Here is a 21,263-nt window from a genome sequence, read left to right as displayed (position 1 = left end):
AAAGTGGAATGAGCGTTTCTGTGAACTCTTACAGGTTGTAATGCCTAAGGAATTTATACCATATTATGTGATACGGAGAGGCTACTAAGTACTAACGCTCTAAATGTCAAATGAAACAGCTACCTCGTTTAGTTATTCTTCTTCTTATCACTGTTGATTCTGAGAGGTTTCGCTGTGCTGTTGATTCAATGAAGCAGCTACCTCGTTTAGCTAAGCTGTTGTAATAAGCACGGTACGGAAAGGTTCCTTGGAAAACAACATAGAAGAGCTCAGGAAAGTGAACAGTGGGTTTGTTAGTCCCCTGAACGCTGTTAATATTTGTGAAATCGTACGTCATGAAGCTCTGAAGGCCTTACCTTGATGTAGACTATAGGAGAGCTTTTGACGACGGTCTGAGCTCCGGATCTCTACGATGTGTCCTTACCACAAAAATGCTGCGCAAACTCGTTATGATGTTTATTCAAAAAGAATATATATGTGTCCGTTATTTGTATAAGGGATCGTCAACTTGCAAGAACCTGATGACATTTAAATGGCCGTAGTAACCATATTGCTGTCCGTTATTTGTATAAGGGATCATCAACTTGCAAGAACCTGATGACATCTAAATTGGCGTAAATAGAGATGGATTTTACAGTCTGCCAGATGACTTTTACAATCAGGCATAACCAGGGAAAAGAAGCCCCCTCATTACCTTCATCTTAACATGTCTGCCTCTAGACTCTAGGGAGATTAGCCAAAAGAAAATACAAGGCAGTGTACTGATAATTTTAAAGTTCAACCTATTACAAACAATAAATGAAAGCTCTTGGTAAGGTGCTCGATTCTCTTCTTCAACGAAGAAAATGGTGAGAATTGATGTGTTCCATGTGATCTAAAATCCCAATACTGAAAACCTACTGTTCAGTACATTCATGATACTGCCAACCATCCTTGCAGCCCATTTCACAACCATTTAGACATATGTTTAACACTGGACGGTCTTCCAAAAGTTCCATTACTTTCTCTTTCCCTTTAGCCAACAACTTGGTGTTTCCAATACCGAGCCAGCGTAAGCCACGAAAGAAAGGACGGGCAAGAAGCCGTAGAGAATCAACAGTCAAACCGCTACAATGGCAGAGATCAAGCATTCTAATTGTTTTTGCACCAGCAGAATGATCAGGTGAACCCAGAGCTGCTATAGAAGCATCAGAAATAGAAAAACAATTCCGGACGCAGATAGAGATGATTTGCCTACAGGACTCTGCGACCACACTTACAGCTCTATCGGATACTGCAGGCAGGTAACCCAAGTCAAGCGTCAATAAAGTTCTACTGATAACACCATCCCCAAGCAACAGCAGGGTGATGCCTCTGTCAGTGATTCTTTTACAGCCCCTGAGGCATAAAGAAGAAATTGGAGAACTCCCACCACCAAGTGCTGATAAGCCAATGTCAGTAATGTCAGCTCCACCAAGATCTAATATAGTCAACTTACCAAGTTTGGAGATTGAAATCAACCCAGAATCTGCAACGCTTCTGCACCCTGAGAAGTCCAGAACCTCCAAACTTTTACAGGAAGAGAGAGACTCTGCAGTTTCACTGGTTAAAAGATTGCAGGATACTAATCTCACTTCTACAAGGGAGCAAGCCGTACCAGCAAGATCAAGGAATGCCAAATCTGACAAGAAAATGGCATTTATGATCTCAAAATTTTTCAACTTTTTGCATGAATGTAGAAGAGATACATAGCCTGCATCTGTCACCCTAGAGAAACCACCAAGTCTTATTGATTCAAGTCTTTTACATCCCTCTGCAAGTAGAAGTATACCAACATCATTTACCCTTCTGAAAGTTGCTGGAGAGTGTTGCTTACTCCGTGTAAGGCAGAGACGTGTCAAACTGTGACAGAATTCAAGTGACCGAAGTCCAACATTGGTCAAGTCACTATTCGAAGAGGGCTCCTCCAGCGGTCTGTCTTCTAGGCACAACTCAACCAAATGATGGAGACTGCTGGTGAGAGAGACAAGAAGTTCATCAGTTATTATATCCAGCACAAGAGAGAGTGATCTCAGCCTGTCACCCTGTGGCCTCAAGTAGGAGATTTCACCAACAGCTGGGAATACAATTGGATCGCTATTAGACACATTACTGAGAGCGAGCAAATTTGCTTGCCAACTAGATATAGGCTGCAGCAACAAAACTTCAATACTTTTGGGAAGGACTAGTTGGATAGATTCGAAATAACCAGAGAGAGGAAACTGTAGCTGGAACTTTATAGACACAGACTGCAAAAGGAGAAGCTGATTAGACCAAAAATAAAAAATAAAAGATCTAACAATATCACCCTTACACCAAACACCACCTAATGTCTTTAAAATTTCACCTCCAAGTACAAGCAGCCCTTGAACAACTGTGCTATAGCTTTGCCACACACACTGGGTGGTTCATTCTCATTTGGGTGTACCATATCTACTGCAAAGAGTCTGCATGAAGGAAGTTGTATTTTTTAATGCATTCCAACCTCTCTCATGGTTCATCTAATCAATAAAAGTGAATAATTAAATCAGTTTAAGCCCAACAACATATGGTCTTAAAGATCAGAAAATAAATAGTGATAACAAACATGACATATTGCTCAGAGAAAAATTACAAGGATTTTTCCTTACATGCCAAAGAAATGCTCCAATTATGAAAAAAAAAACACCAGCCTTATTGGTTATACAATGATGCCTCTTTAACAAATTTTCAAGAAGACGCCCTCCTTCAACTGCCCCTCTATGGCCAGCAATGAAGCATATTCATTGAACATTCCATTCGATGGACGCCAAATAAAAACTGTTGTCATAAAATACCCCAAAAAATATACTAAATAATTTGTTGAAATAAACTATCCCCATTCTATCACCTTTGATTCTTTTCAACGTCTTTAAACAAAAATTCAGTTTGTTGTTAATGGAATCAATAAATGCATCAGAGGTCAGCAAGTAGAAAATATGCAGGACTGCCATATCTCAAAAGTGTCATAACTCATCCCGTATCTTCTTCTCACTGACCTAAACAAGAGTTAATATACCACAGGGTTAGGACCAAAATTTACTCCATGCTCACCGATGGCATTCCTTCTTCCATAAAAACATGCATTTGGTAATTATTTATACTGAAAAACATATTAACCAACTTTTGTTGTGGTGTGTCAAGATACAGTAAATTATTTAATTCTTGCAAACTACAATATTAGGCATACTTTTTCTTCTTACATTTTAGAAGGTAAAGAGATCATGAAAGGCTTAACAAAGGACTCTCGAATCCAAAGTTCACAATGATTCAGGGCAAATAAGTTCCATACCTTAAATTGGGGCATTTTTCTCCAATGGCAAGGAAAATGTAAGAAGAGAACATTGAACACCGCAACAATGAGAGTTCATGTAGATGTTCTCTCGCAAAAGTGTTGATAGAGGAATCATCCAGGCGACTGCAATCAAGGGTGAGGCTTCGAAGGATATTATTACCACTAAGAACTCTATTCAGGATCTGAAGAGTAAGAGGTAAACCCTGCAACAATAAAGATACCATTTAGGAAGAAATGTTCAATGAAACTCTTACATTTCACATTTAAGGTGTTTCCATATGCAATTTAATATATAGACATTTGCAATGGGTGACACTCATAGAACACAAATATATTAGTTTCATATTACGTTGCTTAATCCTTAAACGAAGAAAGTAGCTTGATGGGGTAAAAGAAAAGGAAAAGAAAAGAAACCTAAGCATACAAGACCAATATGTGCAGTACATTGCTAGTCTCCAACTGATTCTACCACATAAATACATTTAATGAAACATAACTCGCAGAAAACTATCCCTTATTAACTATAAAGAGTTAATAATTTATAAGTTTAACTCCTAGCCAAAAAAAAAAAAAAAATTCGAGAATCACATACTTAAGAATAAAAGACGAAAATTTGTTCACAACTTTGAACAGATCCATCCTGGATAAAGAGATATCACACCTAAGAATCTCTCCCAGAACAGACATTATGTCCCCTATAAACTCATAAAAACTTCAAAAAAGGATATATATATAAATCATCGGGCCAACTTTCAGTTCCTAAAAAAATTGGTATAAAACTCTGAAGCAGGATCCCAATTCCCAAATTTGCGATACCCAACTAATAATTCTAGCAAAAAGAGAGAAAAGAAGGAGAACCCATGCGGGGGAAAAGGGATTAGCAGGCTCACCGAGAGGTCGAGGTTAGAGATAGAAGAGAGAGCTTGCGAGACCGAGAGGCGAAGGCCTCTACACACGGGCGCGGCCGAGCAGAGAGAGTCGAGGTCGAGCCTCGCCAATATGTCGACTAGTAGAGACTGTGGAAGCCTCTCCATTAACTCCCCACCACCACCGCAGCTTTCTCCTCCCCTCCCTCCTCTATTCTCCGTAAGTGAACTAACCGCAAGGTAGGTCGGGCTGCATGCCTGCATTGCATTATTAAGTGACTACAGCGACACTAACTTTCTTTTATTACGAAAAGAACCCCTTAATTATGTATTAAAATTTGAGAAAACCATGTACAAGTAGCAAATTTCTCCCTAATATTATATGTAATAGAACTTGAAATAAGCCTAAGAAGCTCAGTAACAAAGTACCCAATAATCATTTCACACTTAGCTTTGATACTTTCGGGAAAACCTAGATAAAAATTACCATCACGAAATGGATTCAGATGAAATAGGTACAAAGAGGTCCACCAGAATAAACTTCAAGCAAGATCACTAGAAACCATCTACGAGGAAACCATTAACGCCAACTCTAATTTACAAGATTGAAAAGACACCTCTAAAAGAGAAATTCCAACATTCTTGAAACAAGAATGTAAATGACTGTATAATTAGTGAGCGGCTTAAGAATAGACTCAAACCTACTCACTTACTACTACTACTCAACAACGCCAAGTCAAGTCAACTTGGTGTGAACCCAACAATAAGTATTACAAGCGATGAAAGAAAGAGTGGGAAGTTCAGACAATTACCACTCATCAGTTAGCGAGGACTAGAGTTCAGAACGATCTCCAGTCAGCAAGCTCGGGTAGAGAGGCTACTCAATGGCAATACCCAGGAGCGGCTCATACTCAAAAAGGACGATCTATTGTTACTCTTCAGAAGAATCTTCCTCTTGCTCCGTTTCCTCATCAGAAGAATCTTCCTCTTGCTCCGTTCCCTCAGAAGAATATCCATTTAGCTTCTGTTCAGATCAGAGGTTTACGGTCATTGTGTTTTCTTGATCATGAAATCACACTTGTTGTCTAAAACATACAAAAGGATTGAATTCTATGTAGAAAGAGTTGATGATAACATGCTAGGTCTCGCCTATATGATTCCCAGTTACTAAGAATTTAAGAACGGGCATCCTGATGCACTTAAACTATTGCTAAAGTGCTAATGCTATAACGGCACCTGCATATGAATTGGATATAGAAAAAGAAAAGACAATAGAACGAATTGATACCTGCTCTCTGTGTTCTTCTAGAGTAATTGTTGCTAATTTCTCTTTGGTGCAATTGCCTATTCTTACTTTAGGGATGTGTTGAATCTTGGACCAATCTGGACCTGAATCTCTTAGGCACCTTTCCTCCAATTCTGGAGGACAGTTACCTAAGACCAGTTTTCTTAGCGATGGTGGGAGTTTTGGCAGCGACTGGAGCTCAAAGCACTCGGCTACCTTCAGATTTTCGAGACAAGAGAGCCTTTGAAAGTATACAGGCGGGAACTGCTGAGAAGATACACTTGTCATTTTCAGCACTTGCAGCGAGGTGCTATTATTCGACACCCATTCTTCTAGTTCTGAGGATGCGACTTCATTGTAACCTTCAATATTGACATCTCGGGCGGAGATGCTTTTCAGCGGCGCAATGCATAGCAGCGAGAGATCATCGATCGCAAGCTTGTCCAATGTTAATGATGCTGATTGTGAAGCTGCTGCAACTAACTTGGGGCATCTTTTGACCTTTAGAATCTTGAGGGATGAGAGGGCATGTAAACCCCCCAGTGATTCCAGGTGTGGGCATTCCTCAATAGACAACATTCTTAGTGTTTTCCATGTTCTGAGCACTTCTGCTGAGGGAAGAGATGTGATGTTTGGGCAGCGCTTTAGTTCCACCTTGGAGAGAAATTTGAGGTCTTTCGAGGCCTTGGGAAACGGATCCAAGACATCGCAATCCTCAATAGCAAGGGATTGCAGTGACAAAGGGAGGAACCTTCTTGATGTTGAGCTTGAGCCCCTCTGTAGCTTTGGACAACCTTTTATCCTCAGTGTTTTGAGAGAGGTGAATTTCCCGAATCCTCCGGTGGGTAAATGTGTCAGACTTCCACATTTAGAGATAGTCAAATTCCCAAGAGATGTAAAAAGTTCAGGGTGCAGTAAAAGACCCCTAGCTAGGGATGTGAGACGTGGGCAAAACTCGATTTTTAGTGAGGAGAGAGACGACGACGACGATGATGATGGAAGTGATGATGAGTTACTTAGGCTGTTGTTGTTCCTTCTCTGCGATAATTCTGGAAGAACAATCCAATTTACATGTTCTATATGCACATCTCTTAAGTGACAAGGCAGATTGGGAAACACTCTCAGTTTGGGGCATTCAATGATCGATAAACTTTTCAAACATGGAAGCCATTGGGTCGTCATGCCGCCTCCATAAAACTTTTCCAGTTCCGGCATCGAGCTAAGCTTTAGCACTTGTAGCGATGGAAAAGAGGCAACTTCAGCTATCCCCTCGATTTGAACGCCGACCTGCTTAACTAAATCCATAGAAGACAGCTCTAGAAACTCAAGGTAGCGGAGCCGCCCAAGATTTGGCAAGTCTGCCCATCCTTCACAATTGAAAAGGCTAATAGATACTAAGTTTGATAGATATTCAGTGGCCATCCAATGTGGACTCCTGCCACCCATATAATTACGTACTTCCAGATTCATAAGATCGGAATGCGGTCGTAGTGCATCAAGTACTTGCTCAGCAACCTCAACCTCAACATCGGGGCTAACATTACGACGATCTACCTCAAGCTGGGAAGCCCAATCTAACAACAATTTTCGGAGGTGCTCTTTGGCATTTAAATCTGCTTCAATGACCTTTTCAACCCTGGTTACTTCTTGGAGATTCTGAATGCCTAGCTCGCGGAGCTGTCTCAACTGGTTCAACTCAGAAATATTATTTCCATTCTCCTTAACATTAAATTTTTCCAATATCTGAAGTGAGGTTAGTCTCCCTATACTATAAACCTTGCCTCCCACAGAATTGGGTGTACTAAGGCGTCTAAGGTTGATAAGGTTGTTGACATGATCTGGTGGGCATAGTTTACTGGAGCTAATAGACTTGTTTCCGTAGTACAAGAATTGGAGGTGGTAAAACTTATTCACTGATTCAGGGACTTGAGATGTGCAATAATAATTACTACGTAAATAGCGAAGGTGCTTTAGATTACTAATGCAGTCATCAGTGAATTCAAGAGTAGGTGATGCCAATATCTTCAGGGTTGTCAAGCCTTTGAGCAACCCAAGAATTTCAGGAATTCTTTGTATGAGAAGAAGGGTGCGCAAGTTTTTGAGTTTGGTGATTTCATCTACTGTAGATAGAGAAACAGAAGTAAAGATAGATAAATGGCGAACACTTGTGGGTATAGGTAAGGGTAGAGAGCTCTCTTCAAGTTTAAAGCATTCACCACGGGAAAGAGATGTCGCAAGCTCATGTAACAGATCGTGCATGACATAGTACGTACGTTTGTCATCGGTTTTACAATCAAAAAATGATTTCATCACCAGATCATTCAAGTACTCATCTCCTGTATCCTCCAGTCGTCTATTTTCATTTATAGGTTTCTGAAGCAGACCTAGAGCCATCCACATGTAGACAAGTTGCTCCTTGTCAAATTCATAGTCTTGAGGGAATATACTACAAAATCTAAAGCAGGGCTTCAGGTGTGAGGGCAAATACTGGTAACTTATTGTCAGAGCAGGCATGATGTCATTCTCATTTTGATTTAATCTCCATATTTCACTATCTAAGATATATTTCCAGTGCTGATACTCTAAATTGGCGCTTAATATCCCTCCCACAGTCTTTGCAGCTAAAGGAGACCCTTTCAGCTTCTCCGCAATCCTCCTCCCAGTATCTAGCAACATTTTATGATATTCAGGGTCCTCATCAAGAAATGCACACTCCTTAAAAAATTCCCAGTAATCCCCTTCACCCAGACCATTTAGGAAGACAGGTTCCATTTTGCCTATCATTGTCCCTCCAACATTTGTTATTCGAGTTGTTAACAAGATCATGCTTCCCCTCTCCCCTGATCTGAGGGGAGCTAGTAGTTTCTCCAAACCAATTCTATCAATATCATCCCATACATCATCTAAGACAAGCAGAAACCTCTGTGACTTCAGTTCCTCTGAAATCTTCCCTTGAAGCATATCTAAATTATCCAAATTAGGTTTTACCCCGAACGTGGACTCATAAATCTTCTTGGTAAGCAAGATCAGATTAGGATTATTGGAGACACACACCCACATCCTCTTCTTAAAATGCTTCTCTATTCCCTCATCATGGTATACAAATTGAGCAAGAGTAGTCTTTCCAATCCCTCCGACCCCAACTATAGGTAGAACAGAGAAATTCTTCTTTGAAGGATTGAATTTTAGCAGTTTGTTTATAACCTCCTTTTTCTCGTTATCTCGCCCAAACACTCGAGTTTCAACAGTTAAACAAGAACTTGTCTCACGGTTACTAGTTTTCAAAGGTTGCTTATTTGTTAATACGGTGCCCACCAAACAACTAAAATCCCCTATACCAGAGACAGCCTTATCTAGTCGCTTGACAATCTCTTTTAACCTTACTACAGTGGAATCTTGATGCAAGCCACGCTTAACAACAGTTTTGAGGCAAGAGAGGATATTTTTGACGCAGGAGATGATATCTTTTTTAATAGTTTCGAGGCCAGAGGCAGCACTACTCACCATGCTTTGTTCGTCATAGATTTCTTCTTCCAGTCGGTAGTAGTCTATCTCATCCATGAAGTCCTCTGCCTCGTCAACCGCATCTCTAAACTGCCACAGCCATTCCTCCAGTGCTGGGTTCTCATCCATGATTTGGCCTCTGTCGACCGCGTCCAACAAAGCTTGGATCTTGGGAAGTGCCACCTCCAGCCTTTTCAGCTCCGCCTCAAGGCCAAGCTGCCACCTGAACTGGTCCTCTTTAACATATGATACCAGGGAAGTGACCACGTTTTTACCGATGGTCGACGTGATCCCTGTACCAGTAATCAATCCCACCGGCATTATGGAAGCCCTCCTCTCCTTCCTCCTCACAGCTCAATAGTAGAACAAACGGAATTGCTCTGGCTCAACAACACGACCTCCCGTCTTGCCCTCCTCCCTCTTCAACATTTTATATACGAGACTGGTTCGGTTCTTATCAACCGACTTGCTTTAACTAATCTCGCATAGTCATTTTAAATATGTGACGTGTTGGGAGCTTACTAATTTTACTAACTAATTACAGCAGGGGAGAGAGAAATAACTAGTTAGATATACTTTGAATATGGGGGTTTGTGGGCGCTGTCGCTGTCGAACTGCCGTCACCATGAATCTTATACAGAATTGAGCGATAGAATGGAAACTATTCGTGCAGATCACCATGCTTCTTATGTGGATGTCTTCGAAAACAAGAACTGGCCGGTTGCACATGGAAGTATGGAATCACGTCAACCAATTGACTTTTAATCGGTTGTACTTGTACACCAAGAAACGTTTAAAAAATTGCTGACCAGAACTTTTCTATGTAACAACTAATTAATTATTCGTGCAAAATTGGCGTTTGACTTTTAAAAAAAAAAATTGCTCTTTAAAAAAAAAAAGAAATTTTCATTTTACATCATGTACTTTTATAATTTATGATTCGCAGTCTACTTTTTTAGAGCCCTACATTTTAGATTTTCTTATTCACAAAAAATTCTTGGTAATTTTGGAGAGAGAAATGAAAATTTTGCACGAATAATTTACTATTATGTGTCGACCCCTTTTTTTTTTACCTATTTAAATCGACTATTATTTTTGTTATATTTACTATCTACTAAACTTCCTGCTATTAATTTTTATCCCACGGCCTAATCAACCTTCAATAAAACTAACCAAGGGTACTCAAAACTATTTTAATAAATATACATATTTTTATTAAAAAAATATTATTCCATCTAACTTCAATTTGAGGAGTCGATTTAGAACAAAAAAAATAAGAAAATCAAGGTCAAACAAAAATAACACGAAAAATGAGGGACGGAATAGAGTTTCCTCTGGAATTTATTAGAAACAAAAAAAAAAATCAGATTACGGATTACTAAGAGAAGCAAATCAAGAGAACTCTGAAGAATATTTAGCGCCGGGTAGAAGGGTTGTCAACTGCAGCAGTTCTTAATATCTAGCTTCCCATCTAAAATTTTGTTAAGAGTAAGTAAGAAGTTTTCATTAAATCAACCTTGATATGAAGTTTTCTCCACAGGCAATTGAGGTGAAGGAGGGATTTGAGCTCTTGTTAGGTTTGAAGTTAAATTCCGAACTTGATTAGTTAAACTTATTTTTTATTATTAATTTTTTTTAAAATAAATTTAATTAAATATGAAAAGTATAAAAAAATATTTAGTTACTGAATTAATTTAAGAGTTTCTGTACCAATTCAGAAGGGAACACTAAATTCAAAATAAACAAGGGCTAAAAGTCTTGGAAAAAAAAAACAGAAGAAGTTGAATATTAAGACAGAGAAGAAGCAATCTGAGAAGAGAGATGGGAGTCTAGGTTCATTCAAGAGAGTCTTTGAACTAAACAGTGAGGGGAAGCCTCTCTATTTAACTCCCCATTACCGTCGCCAACTTTTTCCTCTTCATTAAATTAACTAATCTTAAGGTAGGTTGGGCTGTATTGAACCAAACAGTGATCCCTTAATGGAATTTACTGATGCTGTATCCGCGTGATTACAATTTACACATGATTGATACAAAATATAACGAAGACGAAAGATCTTATATTTCGAAAGACGTACCATGAATTGAGAACTTGAAATTTCTCTATAGTATTATCTGATTAGAACTCGAAATATGCTACTCTGAGAAGCATTCAATAATCATTTCACACTGCTTTGATCTTGGGATGACTTGTAGTTATTACTCAACTAACTTGAAAAGTTATGCAGAATCACCACCTTAATATGGACTGGATGTAGGAAACACTAACAGAGAAATGAAGATATAATGCAGAATTATATACGAAACAAATGAAAAATTATCCATGCAAATAATGCAGCAACAGTCCCTCTTGTGCTTTTCCCTGACGGCACTTCTTAAATCAATAAGTACTCCTCTTACGCATTTATGTTCTCTTTCTCACTCAAACAGAACACCCTTATATATGAGGGGAAGAAAATCTTTGTGCTTCAGCCCCAACCATAAAATCACTTTAGATGGGAACTCTTATAACTCTGTTTCTTCTATCTACATTCGTTCTTTCTTCTTATCATGTAGCCACATATGACTATATGAGCATACCACGTTAGAATAGGCTCAAATCAACATTGTGAACCCATGACAATAATATACAAGCTAGGAATGAGAGAGTTTGAGCACGATCAATGGAACGCCCGTTACTAGCAAGGACTTGACTTCAGAGTTCAGAGCAATTAACACCCATTATGTAGTGAGTACTTCAACTCAGAGCAATGTCCAGCAGTGGCTCGTACTGAAAAGAAACTGTTCGTCTTCAGAAGAATCTTCATCTAGCTCCGATCCCTAAGAAGAATCTTCCTCTAGCTCCTGTTCGACATTACAAGTTGATGGTCATTGTGTTTTGCGTAGTGCTACATGCCCTTAAAAAAATGAACTGACGAGTAAAATATCCTATACACAGGGAGGTGAAAAATATTACTAGGGGTAAATGTGCAATGTATGAAAAGATGGTAATTATTTTTAAGCCAAATAGTCAGCTATAATCAGTTATAAATCTACCACATAATCATTCTACATCAGTATCATTTTCGTTGTGTTTTCTTTGTCATGAAATCACATTTCTTGGCTAAAACAGTAAAAAAACAAAGATTGAATTCTAAATAGCAACTAATATCCACTCAATTTCTTCTTCTTTTTCAGATAGTACGAGCTAGCACCCCCAAAAAAAAATCACTGTAATATGGAGATAAATTTAACGTTAAAGAGATTGGGAAAGAAATGATACCCTTGTGTTCGGCTTCTGTGTTCCGCTGGAGTAACAGTTGCCAATTTCTCCTTATTGTATTTGCCTATTTGCACGTAAGGAATGTGCCGAATCTTACGCCAATCGGGACCTGAATCTCTTAGGCATCTCTCCTCCAATTCTGGAGAGCAGAAATATAAGCAGAGTTTGTTTAGCGATGCTGGAAGTCTTGGCAGTGACTGAAGCTTTCTGCACCAGTCTACGCCGAGGCGTTTCAGACAAGAGAGGCTTCGCAGATCCACAAGCGGGAAATGGCGAGAGAATACGCTTCCCAATTTCAGCACTTGCAGCGAGGTTCGGTTCCTCAACACCCATCCTTCTAGTGCTGAGGATCGGACTTCATTACAACGTCCGATGTACACTTCTCGAGCAGCTATGCTTTTCAAAGGCACAGTGGAAAGCACCACGGGATTGTCAATCACGAGATGCTCCAATGTTAAGGAAGAGTGATTTTCCACTGCCAACGATGATGGTGACGACGAAGCTGCTGCGAGTAACTTGGGGCATTCTTCGACTGTCAGATACTTGAGGGATGAGAGTGCTTGTAAACCTCCCAGTGAACGTAGCTCCGAGCATTCCTCAATCGACAACCTCTTGAGAGCCTTCCATCTGCCGAGAACTTCTGCCGGTGGAAGGGATTTGATGTTCGCGCAGCGCTTTAATTTCACCTCAGATAGAAAATTGAGATCTTCCGGGATTTTGGGCAATGCATTCAAAACATTGCAATCCTCAACAGCGAGGCATTCCAGCGACAGAGGGAGGAACCTTTGTGTCGTTGAGCCCCTTTGCAGCTTCGGACAACCCATTACCCTGAGTTCCTTGAGAGAGGTGAATTTCTCGAATCCTGCGATGGGTAAATGTGACAGATCTCCACACCCGCAGATGGACAGCTTCTCAAGAGATGTAAAACGTTCAGGATGCATTAACAAACCCTTAGCCAGGGACACGAGGCCTCGACAATCGGAGATCTCCAGTGAAGAAAGAGATGACGACGACGACGTGCGTAGCCCTCCCTGCCACAGTTCTGGAAGAGCAGTCCAGTTGACAGATTCTATATACACATTCCTCAAGCCACAAGGGAGATTCGGAAACATTCTCAGCTTGGGGCATCTGATGATCGATAGACTTTTCAAAGATGGAAGCCATCGGCTTGTTCTGGCTCCTCCGTAGAACTCTTCCAACGCCGGCATGTGTTTGATGTATAGCACTCGCAACGACGGGAAAACGCTAACTTCAGTTCCCCTGTCCGGCGGACTGCCAACCCGCTTTACCGAATCCATGGAAAATAATTGTAAAGATTCGAGGAAGGGTAGCTCCCCAAGAGGTGGCAGATCTTCCCATCCTTCGCAGTCATGAAGTTTAATGTATACCAACTTTGATAGAGATTGTGGAGTCATCCAACACGGACTCCGGCGCCCAAGATAATTACCTATCTTCAGGTTCTTGAGATTGGAATGTGGTTGAAGGGCGTCAAGTACCTGCTCTTCGACCTCGGGGCTTCCACGACTGCCACTGTCATAGATATGATTGAAATCCCACTTTAACGTCAGTGTTTGAAGGTGCTCTTTGTCGTTCAGCTTGGCTTCAGCGACCTCTTCAACGCTCGTCACTTTCTGCAGATTCTGAATGCCGAGTTCACGGAGCTCTCTCAAGTTTTTGAGCTCAAAAAGATTATTTCCATACTCCTCCTTAACATTATTTCCATTCTCCTTCTTAACACTAAAGCAATCCAAAATCTGAAGCGAGGTTAGTCCCCCAATACCAGATACATTGCCAATCAGAGAATTGGGCGTACTTAGTCGCCTAAGGTTGATAAGGTTGTTGATGAAGTCTGGTGGGTATAACTTATTGGAATGTGGATCATTCTGTTGATAGTATAAAAACTGGAGGTGGTAAAGCTTATTCAATGATTCAAAAACTGGAGAAGTATAAGAACCACTACGTAACAAGCGAAGGTGCTTTAGATGACTAAAACAGTCATCAGTGATGTAAAAACCTGCTGATTCCAATACGCGCAGGCTTCTCAGGCCTTTGAGCACCTCTGGAATGTGACAGTAGCTGGGATTAGATTCTTCTAAGAGAAGAAGGGTGCGCAGGTATTTGAGTTTGGTGATCTCAGGTATTGGTAGAGTAAAACAAGTATTGATGGACAAATGACGAACAGTTTTAGGGATGCTTATGGGCTCACAACTGTTTTCGATTCTAAAACATTCACCTACAGAAACAGAGGTTGCAAGCTCATGTAACAGGTCGTGCATGACATAGTATGTGTGTAAGCCTGTTTTACAATCAAAAAATGATTTCCCCACTAGCTCATTTAAGTACTCCTCTCCTATATCCTCGGGTCGTCTAATCCCATTTATGGGCCTCTGAACCAAGCCTAGAGCCATCCACAAGTAGACAAGTTCCTCCTTACCAAACTCATAATCTTGAGGAAATATGCTACAGAATCTAAAGCAGGGCTTCAGGTGTGAAGAGAGATGCTGGTAGCTTAATCCCAGAGCTGGCATGATGTCATTCTCACACTGTTTTAGTTGCCATATTTCACTATTTAAGATATTTTTCCAGTGCTCGTCAGCTAAATTGGTTCTCAATATCCCTCCCACAGTCTTTGCAGCTAAAGGGGAACCTTTTAGCTTTTCTGCAATTTTCCTTCCAATGTCTTGCAGTTTGTTATGATATTTTGGGTCCTCGTCACCAAATGCACACTTCTTAAAGAACTCCCAGTAATCTTCTTCACCCATACCCTTTAAGAATATAGGTTCCATAGTACCCGCCGTCATCTTTGCAACTCTTTCCATTCTAGTTGTTAACAAGATCATGCTTCCATCCTCTACTGAACTGAAAGGTGCTAGTAATTTACCCCAACTCTCTCTGTCATCATCATTCCACACATCATCCAACACAAGCAGAATTCTTTTAGACCTCAAACTTTCTAAAATCTCCCGTTGAAGCAAATCAAGATTATTAGTAGTATGTGTTTTATCAACCACCACCAGTTCATAGATCTTCTTGGTAAGTGAGAGCACATCAAAAGTATTAGAGACGCACACCCACATCCTCTTTTTAAAGTGCTTATTTATTCCCTCGTCATTGTATACAAATTGAGCAAGAGTGGTCTTCCCAATCCCTCCAACCCCAACTATAGGTAGAATGGAAAAATTCCTCCTAGCAGATGCAGAACTGAAATTTAGCAGTTTGTTTATTATGTTGTGCTTCTCATCACCTCGCCCAACCACTTTATGTTCAACTGGTAAAAGGGAAGTAGTGTCACGGTTACTGGTGATCAAAGATTGCTTGTGTTTTAAGGCGTCCAGCAAATTAACAAAAATCCCTATACCAGCGATAGCCTTATCTAATCTCCTCACAATAACTTTTAACCTTTCTAGACTGCGATCCTTATGCACAGCACGCTTGAGAATAGTTTCGAGGCGAGAGACAACTTGGCTCACCTTGCTCTTTTCCCCCTTGATTTGTTTCTCGAGTCGGTAGTACTCGATCTCATCCATGAAGTCCTCGGCCTCTTCCACCGCGTCCCGGAATTGCCACATCCATTCCTCCAGCGCCGGGTTCTTCTCCTTCAGGGCGTGGCCGCTGTCGACGGCGTCCAGCAAAGCTTGGATCCGGGGAAGGGCCTCCTCCAGCCTCTCCCGCTCCGCCTCAAGGCCAAGCTGCCACCTGTACTGGTACGTGGCGTAGGATTTCAGGGAATCGAGCAGTCTGCCGACGATGCTCGACGCGAACCATCCGCCGACTGTCAATCCCACCGGCATTGTGGAAGACTGGCCTTCTCTCCTTGTTCCTCACAACGCAAGCAAGAGTAGAACAAGGAGAAATTTGCCAACTATGCTTCTACGTTCTTAATTAATAGAAAGAAGAGCATGCACGACAAAGTTGGCAAGTGTTGCTATTTTGGCCCCTCTCTCCAACGAGGATGATGAGTACGATGCTCCAATAATTGGTTGGTCAGCGTCATAGACTAATAAGTTATAACGGTGTCTTCCTCGTTGACCAACTATAATAACTGCATGTCGGCCTATTTATGCAAATAATAGTTTTGTAGACTGTCAAACCAAGGTGCAATTTGGTCTACAAAACCAGCGAGTTGGAGACAGGAAAGAATTTCTCACATTTATGAGAGTAATTTGATTCGTATATCAAAAACTTAGGATATCCGTTTAGATTAGTCCTCAAATGGTTAAAAAGACATAATGTATGAATAGTCCCAGATTTAGATTCTAATGGCATCAGCATCATCTTAATTATGACACCACTAAATACTTATTTCTCTCAAAAGAAGAGCTTTGCATATTTACAGGCTAGAGGTAGGAAACAACCATTCTGATGAGTATTGGAGTTGAGAATAAGTCTCATTCTTACAGACTGAAACACCCTTGCCCTGTCTGAAATTAAACTTGAGAATATGTCACCTCTAAGCCACAGAATTCCAACTTTACAAATCCTTATTTAAACGACAAATCTCATTCTTACAATGGCGCTTAACCTCGAGGTAAAAGTCCTATTACAGAAGCATGAAATGCATATCATGTTATCACATTTTTCTAGAATGACCAACCAGAAAAACAGGTAACAAGAACCTGCCTTGATCTAGTTTGTGACTTTCAGTTTCTAAAATTTAGGGAGAACGAGCATCCTTGTGCACAAGACTACTGCCGACGTGGGAATCTGGCACCTGAAAATTGATTGGATATTAGAAAAACAAAAGTAAACAGAAGGATAAACAGAAAAATTAGTGTCAAAGAAGAACTCAATGTGAAGGAATCAGGAAAAGACTTCATACCTATTATGTGGTAGAAAATCCTCTTGTGCTGTGTTCTGCAGCAGCAATAGTTTCTAATTGTTCCTTATTGTATGACCCTATGCATACATTAGGAATGTGAGAAAGTTTCGGCCAATCTGGACCTGAATCTTTGAGGCACCTCGTCTCTAACATTGGGTGGCAACGAATTATGCGCAGAACTTTCAGCGACAAGGGAAGTAACGGTAATGACTGGAGAGAAGAGGCATTGTGTATTATCAAATTCCGGAGGCAAGACAAGCTTTGCAGGTCTACAGGTGGGAACTGCTTAGACTTCATGCTGAAAATTATTAGCTCTTGGAGCGAGGTGCGGTTCTGCAACATCCATTGTTCAAGTGAGGACTGCAGTTCATAAGAAATTTCAATTGTCACAACACGGGAAGAGAGGTTTCGTAGTGGCATTGCACATAGCAGAGAGAGGTCATTAATGTGCAGCCTGTCTATTGATAAGGAGGAGGAACCTTCCACTGCCCTCTTTGAAACATCAGCAGTCAATGGTAGCGGCTGAGATGAAGTTGGCACACAAAGTCTAGAGAAGATCCTAATTGCGGAGCATATGAGGGTGAGGAGAGCTACTAATCTCTGTAATAATCGAAGCAGTGTTCTGGCAAAGGAAAAATGCTGCAGCTTTAGCGATCTTTCAATTTCATGTCCACCCAACATAGAGGAGGGATTTTCCACTGCAGCTTTGTTGGCTAACTCATTGGGCAATGCTGATGGTAATAATGCTGCTGCAACTGATCTGGAACACCTAATTTTGAGGAACATGAGAGGGCAAAGTGCTTGTAAACCCTCTAATGATGCTAGCTTTGGGCAAGTGTCAATTGACAAAGATTTTAGTGCTTTCCATCTTCCAAGCACTTCTAATGCGCGAAGGGATGTAACGTTTGGAGAGCAACGTAATTCCAATGAAGAGAGAAAGGTGAGTTCCCGCAGATCTTTGGATAACATCACATCCAGGTGGTCACACGAATCAATATCGAGGGATCGGAGAGATGAGGGAAGGAAACTTTCTGAAGTTACACCTCTCTGCATTTCTGGACACCACTTTACCACAAGGTCTGTGAGAAAGATGAGTTTCCTGAACCCACCAACGGGCAAATATTTCAACTCTGGACATCTTGAGATGGATAATGTTTGAAGAGCTGTAAAGAGTTCAGGATGCAGTAACAAGCCCTCGCCTATGGTCACAAGGCTTGAGCAGCCATATACAGTCAACGAAGCAAGAGAAGATGATGTTAACAAGCTCACATGGTTGCTCCTCCCACCTTGCCACAGCTTAGGAAGAGCACCCAATGCTACATCACCTATATCCAATTCTCTTAAGCTACAAGGGAGAGGGGATAACACTTTCAAGTTGGGGCATCCAGAAACCCGAAGTTTTCTTAAACATGGGAACCATTGGGTTGTCCCTGCTTGACCGTACCACTCTTCTAGTAAGTCACAATTTGAGATATCTAGTGCTTCCAATGATGGAAAAATGCTATCAGCAAATCTCTCATTGGATCTATAGCCAACTTGTTTGACTGCATGCATATCTTCAAGGCATAGAGACTTAAGGTAGGGTAGCTGATCAAGAGGTGGGAGGACTTGTAATCCCTTGCAACATGAAAAAACAATAGATTCTAACTCAGAGAACGAACTAGTTGTCAACCACCGGGGACAGCTGAGACCCATATATCCCTTTATTCTCAACACCCTGAGATTAGAATGTGGCTCAAGACAGTCAAGTACCTGCTCAACAAACTCAGGGGCTCCAAATGAATCCCACTCTAAACTCAATGTATGGAGGTGGTTCTTATTCTTCAAGTTAGATTCCTGAACCTCTTTAACATTTGTTATATTTTCAAGATTCTGAATGGACAGTTCACGGAGTTGTCTCAAATCTTTCAACTCACAGATCTTGTGTCCATCCTCCTCTTCAACACGGAATGCCTTCAAATTTTGAAGTGAAGTAAGCCTTCCTATGCCAGATATATTTGCAACTGTATTCCCTGGCATAATCAGGTGTCTCAGGTTGACAAGATTGAAGCAAACTGGCCGCTTCAGTGGAGAATCTCCAGGATAACCAAAATATGGTGGTGTAAATCTCATAAATTGAAGATGATAAAGCCTATTCACAGATTTGTAAGCATGAGTAATAGAACTATAATCAAGACTCAAGTACCGAAGGTGTATTAGATCAACAATGCACTCAAGAGATGTAACCGTGGACTCAGGAGGTATTATCAATACTCGTAGGCTTTTTAGCATTTTGAACATCTCGAGATTAACATAACACCGTTCAGAATCATCTCCATCTAAAAGTAGAAGGGTGCGCAAGTTCTTAAGGTTAGAGATCTGGAGTTTGGATATACTCAAAATATCAACAGATAAGTGGCGAACAGCATTTGGTATACTTTCTTTCTTACCACTTATGACTCTCCAACATTCACCTTGAGAAACAAATTGTGCAAGTTCATGTAATAGATCATGCATGACATAGAATGGGTCTTTGTCAAGGTCTCTACAATCAAAAAAGGACTTTTTCAGTAGATAATTGAAATACTCATTTGCTATCTCCTCTGGTTGCCGCTTTCCACTTATAGGCTGCTCAACCAGCCCCAGAGCCACCCACAAGTAGACCAAATTTTCTTTATCAAGCTCACAATCTGGAGGAAATATGCTACAATATGTGAAGCAAGGTTTTAAGTGTGAAGGCAAATACTGATAACTTAATCTCAAAGCTGGCATGATGTCATTCTCATCTTGTTCTAGTTCCCAAATCTCACTATTTAAGATATCCAGCCAGTGCTGATAATCTAACCTGGAGTTTAATATCCCTCCCACAGTTTTTGCAGCTAAAGGGGATCCCTTCAGCTTCTCAACAATTCTCCTTCCAATCTCTTGCAATTTTTCATGATCATTAGGGTCCTCATTAAGAAATGCACACTCCTTGAAAAGTTCCCAGTAATCTGTTGCACCTAAACCTTTTAAGAAGAAAGGTGTTGCACTTCCCATCAATATCTTTCCAACTGTACTCATCCGAGTTGTTAATAAAATCATACTCTCACTCCGTGCTGATTTGAAAGGAGCTAGTAATCTCTGCCAACCAATTCTATCTTGATCATTCCATACATCATCTAATACAAGCAGAAACCTTGTTGCCTTAAAAGTTTCTGAGAGCCTTATATGAGCCTCATTAAAATTGTCAAAATTAGGTTTTTCCCCAAATGCAGATTCATAAATCTTCCTAGTGAGTGATATCGGATCAAAAGTATTGGAGACACACACCCACATCCTCATGCTGAAATGATTCATTACCCTTTTATCATTGTACACGAGTTGCGCAAGAGTAGTCTTCCCAACCCCTCCAACCCCGACTATAGGTAGAATAGAGAAATTCCTTTCCATGGATTGAGAATTGAAATTGAGAAGCTCGTTTAAAACCTCCTCTCTCTCTTGATCACGCCCAAACACTTGGCCTCTAACAGCTAAATGGGAACTAGTTTTACGCCCACTTGTGATCTCAAATGGGTACTGCTGCTTTAAGGTATAATCCAACTTGAAGAAATCCCGCACGCCAGCAGCAATCTCATCTAATCCCTTGACACCCTTCTTTAAACTCTCTAAAGAGGAATCCCAATGCAAGGCATGCTCAATAAGAGCTCTGAAGCTAGAGGCAGCATTACTCACCTCGATTTTTCTTCCGGCCCCTGTTTCTTCTTCCAGTAGCCGGTATTCGATCTCATCCATCACGTCCTCTAAAGCATAAGCAGCATCTTTGAGCTTCCAGAGCCATTCTGCGAGCGCCGGGCCATCATCTTGGATTTGGCCCCGGCCGACCGCGTCCACGACAGCTTGGATCCTGGGGAGGGCTTCGTCCAGCCTCTCCAGCTCATCGCCAAGGCCGAGCTGTGTCGTGTACTGGTCAGATGCGTAGGATACGAGGGCAGCGATCCGCTTAGCGAAGACGGGCGATAAAAGCATCCCGCCGGTCGACGATCCCGATGCCACTGGGGGAGCTCTTTTCCTTCTCCTCTGTCACACAGGATCGAGCAGTAGACAACGAAAAAGAGATGGATTTCGCTTCTCCCTCAAGGAATCAGCAAATAGAATATGCAAGCGCCTATGCCATTCCAGCATGGGACGCACTCACCCACCGCATGCAGCCTTACCTCACTATTTTTCTACGTCCAA

The 21,263-nt window shown here is 41.0% G+C and overlaps 4 protein-coding genes across 5 annotated transcripts; all 4 read right to left on the bottom strand.

Annotated features, from left to right (window-relative positions):
• Positions 1-593: 593 nt before the first annotated feature.
• On the bottom strand, positions 594-5,201 carry LOC140778595 (F-box protein At-B). Of its 2 annotated transcripts, XM_073123390.1 has the most exons (5): positions 5,010-5,201; positions 4,222-4,455; positions 3,329-3,534; positions 2,366-2,465; positions 594-2,267 (listed from the first exon to the last, which is right to left on the bottom strand). In XM_073123390.1, exons 2-5 carry the CDS (start codon positions 4,363-4,365, stop codon positions 897-899), a joined length of 1,821 nt encoding a protein of 606 aa, XP_072979491.1. In that variant the 5' UTR covers positions 4,366-4,455; positions 5,010-5,201; the 3' UTR covers positions 594-896. The 2 variants fall into 2 exon arrangements, with proteins under 2 accessions (XP_072979491.1, XP_072979490.1); XM_073123389.1 differs by lacking the exon at positions 5,010-5,201 and having other exon boundaries at positions 4,222-4,464.
• Positions 5,129-9,307, bottom strand: LOC140777084 (disease resistance protein RGA2-like). The gene is made up of 2 exons (XM_073120984.1): positions 5,486-9,307; positions 5,129-5,221 (listed from the first exon to the last, which is right to left on the bottom strand). Exons 1-2 carry the CDS (start codon positions 9,305-9,307, stop codon positions 5,129-5,131), a joined length of 3,915 nt encoding a protein of 1,304 aa, XP_072977085.1.
• Positions 9,308-12,192: 2,885 nt separating this feature from the next.
• On the bottom strand, positions 12,193-16,038 carry LOC140777083 (putative disease resistance RPP13-like protein 1). The gene has a single exon (XM_073120983.1). It carries the CDS (start codon positions 16,036-16,038, stop codon positions 12,193-12,195), a length of 3,846 nt encoding a protein of 1,281 aa, XP_072977084.1.
• Positions 16,039-16,654: 616 nt separating this feature from the next.
• Positions 16,655-21,214, bottom strand: LOC140778908 (putative disease resistance protein RGA3). The gene is made up of 2 exons (XM_073123808.1): positions 17,067-21,214; positions 16,655-16,958 (listed from the first exon to the last, which is right to left on the bottom strand). Exon 1 carries the CDS (start codon positions 21,051-21,053, stop codon positions 17,070-17,072), a length of 3,984 nt encoding a protein of 1,327 aa, XP_072979909.1. The 5' UTR covers positions 21,054-21,214; the 3' UTR covers positions 16,655-16,958; positions 17,067-17,069.
• Positions 21,215-21,263: the final 49 nt, after the last annotated feature.

Source organism: Typha angustifolia, chromosome 15 (assembly GCF_048772165.1).
Source record: "Typha angustifolia cultivar Huaian chromosome 15, ASM4877216v1, whole genome shotgun sequence".
NCBI lineage: Eukaryota > Viridiplantae > Streptophyta > Magnoliopsida > Poales > Typhaceae > Typha > Typha angustifolia.
This window is presented reverse-complemented; position numbering and strand designations above follow the sequence as displayed.